Source organism: Mangifera indica, chromosome 7 (assembly GCF_011075055.1).
Source record: "Mangifera indica cultivar Alphonso chromosome 7, CATAS_Mindica_2.1, whole genome shotgun sequence".
NCBI lineage: Eukaryota > Viridiplantae > Streptophyta > Magnoliopsida > Sapindales > Anacardiaceae > Mangifera > Mangifera indica.
Window position 1 is genome coordinate 10,057,174 of NC_058143.1, and position 9,136 is coordinate 10,066,309.

Consider the following 9,136-nt stretch of genomic DNA (forward strand, 5'->3'; position numbering starts at 1 on the left):
ACATCTTGCGTATGCCACCTGAACATTTGTTAAGACCCATAGACATCAACCAAATCCACCCAATTATACAGGGTGTTGATCGTCTCATGTATCCTATATTTCAATATAAACATTAATGGTTAAATTTAATTAATTTGTATTCTTGTCAATCAATATAGATAATCAGTAAATATGCACTTACCTAGAATACAACGAGAAATCCATAGATATCATATTTACGCATGTCAAGCATTTGGTTGGAGCAGATTCTGTTACTCACTTATGACATCGATTCAAACGTCATTTGTCATAGGGATAGGAATTAAACCCATATAAGTGATCAACCAACTGAAGGTACTTTGTAAATACCTTCTTTCATTGATTATTCCCCAGTAACACTATATGCAAATAATACAACAAGGCCATTTTGACAGCATTGATATCGTCATCCCCCATGGCCTAGCCAAGAAAACATGTTTTACATCGTAATATTACACCTTCTAGTATCCCTAATTTTACGTCTAGATCTGCGTGGAATATATGATGAAAGTGTAGTAATCTGGCTAAATGATAGCCCTGTCATCAGTGCAAACTCGAATGGGTTAAATCTCATATCAACCCCATTTACCCTAAACCAAAACTCATCTTTGCCTAAGCTCGATACAATTGTCATAGTAGAAATGAGTGTACTAACACTCCATTAAACTTGATATCTAGTAATTAAAGGAGATGCCCAAAACACATCCTCTTGAACAACCATAACTTCTATGGTGTTAGTGTAGACCTAATCTTTGATATGGCGATGCGCTAGACACTACATATAACCTCTACTCGAAAGTGCCATGACTCATCTGGGATTCTTAATTTGCCATCACATTTTCTTTTATGAGACATATCCTATAAAAAAAATTGAAAATTTATAAGAATTTCATTAAAAAAATATAAAAACAGAGATAGAAATGACAATTATACACAAAAAACCTAAAATTTGAAAAATACATGTTGGAATACCTTAGAAAGATGAAAGCTAAAAAATCAAACAGAAGTTCAAAAATTACATGTGAAATTACCCTAGATTTGAAACAAACAAAAAACTATACTTAAATTTGAAAACTACACGTTTAAAAACCTTTAAATGACAAATATCAAAAAGCAAAACTAAAAATTTGAAAACTATACGTTAAAATACTCTAGAATGTCCAAAATTAAAAAATCACTTAAAAATTTGATAATTACAAGTAGAATTACCCCAGAATGACAAAAATAAAAAAATCGATTTGAATTTCGAAAACTAAATGTTGAAATATCCTAAAATGACAAAAACTGAAAAATTGATTTGAAATTCGAAAAGTACATATGGAAATATCTAGAATAACAACAATTGAAAAATTAGACTAAAATTTGAAAACTACACATTCAAAAACTTTAAAATGACAAATATAAAAAAAAGGGAACTAAAATTCAAAGTTTATACGTTGAAATACCCTAGATGCCAAAATCTGAAAAATCGCTCAGAAATCTGAAAAGTACGAGTCAAAATGTTCTAAAATAACAAGAATAAAAAGAGGTCCTAAATTTCGAAAACTAAACGATGAAATACCCTAAAATGATAAAAACTGAAAAATCGAGCTAAAATTCAGAAAATACATGTCAAAATATCCTAGAATAACAACAATCGAAAAACTAAACTAAAATTTGAAAACTACATGTCCAAAAACCTTTAAATGATAAATATCGAAAAACAAAACTGAAATTCAAAAACTATACGTTAAAATACCCTAGAATATCAAAAATCAAAAAAATCACTCGAAAATTCTAAAATTACAAGTCGAAATACCCTAGAATGACAAAAATAAAAAATATCTTTGAATTTCGAAAACTAAACGTTGAAATACCTTAGAATAACAAAAACTGAAAAATCAATCTGAAAGTCAAAAAGTTTGAAAACTATATGTCCAATAATATCAAAATTGGGCTAAAATTTGAAAATTATATGTTCAAAAACCTTGAAATGACAAATATTGAAAAAACATAACTAAAATTCAAAATTTATACGTTAAAATACCCTAGAATGTCAAAAATCAAAAAATTGCTTAGAAATCCAAAAAGTACAAGTCGAAATATCCTAAAATGACTAAAAATAAAAAAATAGATCTGAATTTTGAAAACTAAACGTTAAAATAGCTTAGAAATAGAAAAACTGAAATATCAATATGAAACGGGCCTAGAAAGCACAAAAATAAAAAAAGGGACCTCAAATATGAAAATTACACATTCAAGAACCCTAAAACAGGAAAAACATATATGAAATTCAAAAGCTAAACATTAAATTAGCATAGTATGACAAAAACCAAATAATCAATCTAAAATTCGATAATTTCATCTTGAAACGGGCTTAGAAAAGCACAAAAATAAAAATTAAACCTCAAATTTGAAAACTACATATCAAAAAACCCTACAATAGGAAAAACGAATATAAAATTCAAAAACTACACGTTAGAAAACCCTATGAGTGAAAAATATCAATTTACCCCTTATATATTTTCTACTCTCATATAGTCCTATAGTTTTCCTTTGCCTCCTTATCAATTTTCTAATCTCCCACAGGTCGTTTAGTTTTTAAAAAGTAAATTTTCCCCCACCCCTTGTATTCTCCATGTTCCATGGTTCACCCCCTAGGTTACTGTACAACTATTTCAAAAATTTAAATTCCCCCCCTCCCACGTGGAGTCGTTCCAGCCTGGGGGAGATTTAATTTACCCTGGGGAATCCTAAGGCCCTCCAGATTGGATCTTCAATGAAATTAACGCATCAAAAATCGTCATTTTAACCTCTAATTTCATTACAAATCAAATCTACATACTCTCTAACACAATAGTCCTCAAAAAATTCAGTCAAAACAATCAAGAATCAAGACATTTTATCTATTGTTCAAAATTGAAACCCTAAACATTCAACACTTAAAATCTTCATCAAATCATAATAATTCTAACAATAAATTGATTCAAATAAGAGTAGAGATGATGTACTAACCTTCTTTGCCATTTTTTGTCTTCGAAAAACACGAAAAAGTCGATGAAAATTAGAAGAAGATGAATGAATGCTGCGTCACAGGAGACTCGTGAAATTCTTTGAGTTTCAACAGTGTTTCGGGGAAAATTTGGGTAGGAATATGTACAATTTTTTGTTTATATATAAGGACATTTTGGTTATTGTAGCTAAATAGGATATTTTTGCTTAATTTTTAATTTTCTGGGAAATTTTCTTAAGCCCCTATTGTTTTGGCCAATTAATTTAATTTTCCTTAATTTTAAATTTAAATTTGAAATATAATTTTAAGACTGTAATCTTTTCTCTTCATCCTATGAAAAAAATTAATTAGTTAATTCTAACATTCATATTATTGTAACTTATCTTGTACAAGACTCTAAATTATATACTTCTAAGTTGATAACAAATAAATCACATAGCACTAAAGTATTGTCATTTACGGAGAGGACTTTAATATTCAAACATGCATTTGTGAAAATGCATTCGGTACAAGACAAAGACCTTAATTGGGGGATAATGATTATAAGGCTTGCAAGTCTCTGAAGGCAACAATTGCGGTGTTGTATAAAGTTAGCCAGGTCAATGACTCTGGACCGATATAATGATAATTCCAACCGCAAAGACCAAGATTCCATGTCCTGAGAAGTCAAGAATGTAAAGGTGAAATGTCTAGAGACTATGATCCAGTGGTCCATGCGAGTGATATTACTCCGAAACTCATCCTAAAGCGTAGTCAATTATGAAGAGCAAGTCAACTCTACAGACTTTAAACGACTTGACTTGGCGTTTAAATTGGGCAAGGCCAGTAACAAAATTGGAGTTTACATTACTTGTCCTCACCAAGAATAAAGACTCAAATCTTGAGAAGTGAAATGAAGATGAATCACTGTGAAATGGGGTACCGAAATCTATATTATTTTGGAATGAGAAACAATAATAACGAGTACAGGACACAATATTTAAATGGTAAAACACAAATGATTATGAGAGAAACACCCAGAGGTAGGGCTGGATTAGAGTCGAGTCAAGCTCAAATTTGAGCTTGAACTTGGTTCAGTTTGAATCCAGTTGACTTGAGGTCGAGCTCAAGCTTGACCAAGCTTGGCTAAAGCCGGCTCGTTTCGGGCTCGATAGAGCCAAGCTTGAGCTCGGCTCGTTTTTCGTTATCAAAACGATGTTGTTTTAATATATATCGATCAAAACGACGTTGTTTTGTATCAAAAATTTTAATTAGAAAATCTGATGAGTAGTTCGAGCTCGAGCACGAGCACGAGCTCGGTTTAGGCCAGCTCGTTTCGGGCTCGATCAAGCCAAGCTCAAGCTCGAGCTCAAGTTGGCTCGGTTTGAATCCAGCCCTACCCAGACGCAAAGACCGGAAAGATTTTATTAAAACAACAAAAGAATTATAATGACATCTCTGTCTAAGATTAGGATAGTACAATGGACATTTTCTCTTACAACTGAGAAAAGACGCTTTAGGAGAACACAAGAAAAGGAAAGGCTTGTGTTCAGGCTGTGATGCTATGATGGTGGGGTGGATTTGAAGAAATGAACCATGATGATATTTAGAGGCAACCATGACCGCCAAATTGATAGTAAATTTACTATATTTACATTGTGAAGATAAAAATTACAACCATTAAATGTCTTCAAAACTTTTTGTTGAGTCTCTTACCACCCAAAAGTTACTTACCCACCAAAATTTTCTACTCAAATTAATTACCATACTACTTGTTTCTACCATCTAAATCTTTTTTGTGTCAAAGTTTGTGGACCCAATAAATATCCTGATGAACAAATTAAATCAGGATTCTGTGATATCGGAACCTTGTCAGGTACCAATCAAAGACTGATGCATGAAACCTTGTCTATGTATAGATGACTCAACAAAGCAACAAAAACCTGGAGTGAAAGATGGTGCATTGACATGTTCAAACGTTTGAGAGTTCACATTTCTGTTTATAAATATGGAGTTCCAAATTAGGCTCTGCATGCACTGCTCAAACTTAGCTAGTTTAAGCAATGGCATTCTCCTCCCTCAATAAACTCTCCCTTGTTTTCTTCAACTTCTTTGTTCTGCTACATTTTCAACTTAATGCTGCATGTAATTCTACTCAAGAAGCACAAGCTCTTCTCAAATGGAAGGCCACCCTTCAAACCCAGAGCCATTCTGTCCTCTCTTCATGGACACTTTATCCTGTTAATGCCGGCCACAATTCTACTCAACGTGCAGCCAAAATGAGCCATTGTTCCTGGTTTGGAATTTCTTGTGACCATGCTGGAAGTATCCATAGATTGAACCTGTCTAATGCAAATTTAAAAGGTACGCTTGATGAATTATCATTCTCATCATTTCCTCATCTTGTGTATCTTGATCTTAGCATAAATGAACTTTTTGGAATCATCCCTTCGCAAATTGGTTATCTTTCAAAATTGAAATATCTCGACTTTTCAACTAATCAATTTTCTGGGAAAATACCAACTGAAATTGGTGTCCTGACTCATCTGGAGACCCTCCACCTAGCTGAGAATCAATTAAATGGTTCATCAATTCCTAATGAAATAGGACAACTAAAGTCTCTCATTGATCTTGCTCTGTATAGTAATGGTTTGGAGGGTTCAATTCCTGCTTCTTTGGGAAATTTGAGCAACTTGGCTTGGTTATATCTTTATAATAATTCACTTTCAGGTTCCATTCCTCCAGAGATGGGAAACCTCTCTGGTTTACTTGAACTTTACATGGATACCAATAGCTTAACAGGTCAAATCCCTACCGCTTTTGCCAAGTTAAGAAAACTAACCGTGTTGTACATGTTCAAAAACCAACTTTCTGGTTCCATTCCTCAAGAATTAGGAAATTTGGAGTCTCTCTTTCATATGAGTCTTCATAGCAACAATCTTTCAGGTTCTATTCCAGCATCTCTAGGTGGGTTGAAAAATTTGAAATTGCTTCATTTATACCATAATACACTGTCAGGCTCTATTCCCACTGAAATAGGAAATCTAAAAGACCTCGTGGATTTAGAGCTAAGCCAAAATAAACTCAGTGGTCCTGTTCCTGATTCCTTAAAAAATTTGAGCAACTTACAGTTTTTATACCTTCGGGAAAACAATCTTTCTGGAACCATTCCACGAGAAATTGGATTCATGAGGTTCATTCATTTACAATTAGACAGCAACCACTTCACTGGTCACTTACCCCATAATATATGTCTTGGTGGTTCTCTGGAGAGGTTTAGTGTCCATGGCAACAATTTTTTCGGTCCAATTCCCAATGGCTTGAGAAACTGCACAAGCCTAACAAGGCTCCTTATTCAAGGAAACAAACTTAGTGGAAATATATCTGAAAGTTTTGGAGTGTATCCAAAGCTTGAATATATAGATCTCAGTCAAAACAAGTTCTATGGTGAGATTTCATCAATCTGGGGAATGTGTCCAAAATTACATTCTCTAAAGATGGCAGAGAATCATATTACTGGCAGCATACCAGTTGAGCTTGGAAACTTAACTCACCTAGGTAGACTCAATCTTTCTTCTAATTTTCTGGTTGGAGGGATTCCAAAAGAAATTGGAAAATTGAGTCTGCTGGAGGAGCTGATTTTGAATGGGAATCAACTTTCTGGTGCTATACCTCCAGAAATTGGGTCACTAACAGAAATTACCAGTCTTGACTTGTCCTCGAACATGTTGAGCAAATCAATCCCTGCAACTCTTGGGAACTTGTCGAAAATTCATTACTTGAATTTGAGCAACAACCAGTTTTCCCAAGAAATTCCACCTCAGTCGGGGAAACTAAGTCTGCTGACAGATCTGGATTTGAGTCATAATTTCCTTAGCGGAGAGATACCCTCTGAAATCTGTGATTTAGAGAACTTGCAGAATCTTAATATCTCCCACAACAACTTCTCTGGTTTCATTCCTAGAGAATTTGAGAAGATGAACCTGTTGAGTATCGACATATCCTACAATGAGTTGCACGGTCCAATTCCCAACAGCACAGCCTTTCGAAATGCTACCATAGAAGAATTACAAGGGAACAAAGATTTGTGTGGTAATGTTAGAGGTCTGCGACCTTGCAGTACTTTATTACCAGCAAAACATGGCCTGCACAACGGTTTGAAAATCTTTTTTACAGCTTTTTTCCCTCTTCTAGGAGCTCTTGTTCTTTCGGTTGTGGTGATCTGTGTAATTTTTAGTTCCAGAAGAGTGAAGAGAGACTCTCATGATCAAGAAAATGCTATGCAGAATGAAGAGATCCTTTCAATATCAACTTTTAAAGGAAAAAAAATGTATGAAGAAATCATAGCAGCAACAAAGAATTTTGATGCCAGTCATCTTATTGGGAAAGGTGGTCACGGAAGTGTTTACAAAGCCGAGATGTCACCAGGAAATATTGTAGCAGTTAAGAAAATCCACTCTATGTATACCAGTGATATAGCCCATCAAAAGGAGTTCTTGAGCGAAATAAGGGCTTTGACAGAGATAAGACATCGAAATATAGTGAAATTTGTTGGTTTCTGTGTACATTCGCAACACTCATTCTTAGTCTACGAATATCTCGAAAGGGGTAGCTTGGCAACAATTCTTAGCAATGAAGCAGAAGCAGCAGTGTTGGATTGGAGTAAGAGAGTGAATGTCATAAAAGCTGTGGCACATGCTTTGTCTTACATGCATCATGATTGCTTCCCACCGATCGTTCATCGGGACATATCAAGCAAGAACGTGTTGCTCAATTTCGAATATCAAGCTCATGTCTCAGACTTTGGAACTGCTAAGCTTCTCAAGCTGGATTCATCCAATTGGACTCAACTTGCAGGCACATATGGATACATTGCACCAGGTATAAAATTTCAATAGTCTCATTTTAGAGTACCCTTATTAAATAACTGATGAAACTGAGATAAAGTATTTCTTTCACTTGGCAGAACTAGCTTACACAATGAAGGTGACCGAGAAATGTGATGTTTACAGCTTTGGAGTGTTGGCATTAGAAGTGATCCAAGGGAAGCATCCTGTGGATATTATCTCCACTTTTTCAAGTTCATCTGCCAACATGAACATTGAGCTTGATGATATGTTGGACCCAAGGCTTCAATTTCCCTCCCTGGAAGTGCAGAACAAACTGATTTCCATCATGAATGTGGCCTTTTTATGCTTAGATGTAAATCCACAGTCTAGACCAACCATGCACATTGTGTCTCAGCTTTTGAGCAACTAAACCTTCAGTAATCACACTAGATTAATAATTTTTGGCCAGTGAGTTTTTGAATTAATTGTTTGTAAGAAAGTTTATCATATTTCCAGAATTCAGCAACATTGAGACTTGAGAGTGATTTGTAACACAAACTCACATTAGCTGTTGAAACAATGCAGTTGGCCCTGGCTACAAATGGCTGATCCTTATTTTGAATTTGTGTTCCTATCATCAGTAATTCAGGCTGTATCAATTTGTTAGCTTTTCATGATCTGTTGAAACAATGCAGGTGGCACTGGCTACAAATTGCTCATTCCTATTCAAAATTTGTGTTCTAATCAGTAACTCAAGCTGTATTAATTTGGGGTAGCAATTCATAATCCGAAAGAGGGTTCTCAAGGAACCAAAGGCTAATTAATTATTTATTCAAAAACCTTTTTAAGTAATTAAATAATTTACTATCATAAAAATACTAACTCATTCGCGCCTGATGCCAATCGCATAAACTTGACTTGTCACTAGATTGTATAAAGTTTGAATTAAGTCCTGAAATCTTTCTAGCACAACGCAGTTGATTATGAATTAAGTACTTTCAAAGAATTTCATTTTTAAGATTATAAATGGCAGAAAAAATTCATCCTGAAGCATATCAATCAAGGTGGTCCTACCTCTTTACAATGATTAAAGTACTTTGAAAATGCACTAAAATAGAAGGCAAAGACCTAGAGACAGATTAACATTTTAGGACAGTGAAGAAGTCCCACTTTTAGAACCGAGAGACACTGCAATGGCTTTTCGAAGTCTTGATGGCTGAATCTGAAGAAACTCTGTGTTTTGTAGAAACAAAGGAAGACCTGGGCTTGTGAGGGTAGGCCCAGGCCCACCCTCAACTTAAAAGAAATTATTAATATA

General features: G+C 34.5%; 1 protein-coding gene across 1 annotated transcript; it reads left to right on the forward strand.

The window, feature by feature from the left end:
• The first annotated feature begins 5,039 nt into the window (after nucleotides 1-5,039).
• On the forward strand, nucleotides 5,040-8,437 carry LOC123220572 (MDIS1-interacting receptor like kinase 2-like). Its single transcript, XM_044642832.1, has 2 exons — nucleotides 5,040-7,870; nucleotides 7,956-8,437. Exons 1-2 carry the CDS (start codon nucleotides 5,053-5,055, stop codon nucleotides 8,246-8,248), a joined length of 3,111 nt encoding a protein of 1,036 aa, XP_044498767.1. The 5' UTR covers nucleotides 5,040-5,052; the 3' UTR covers nucleotides 8,249-8,437.
• Nucleotides 8,438-9,136: the final 699 nt, after the last annotated feature.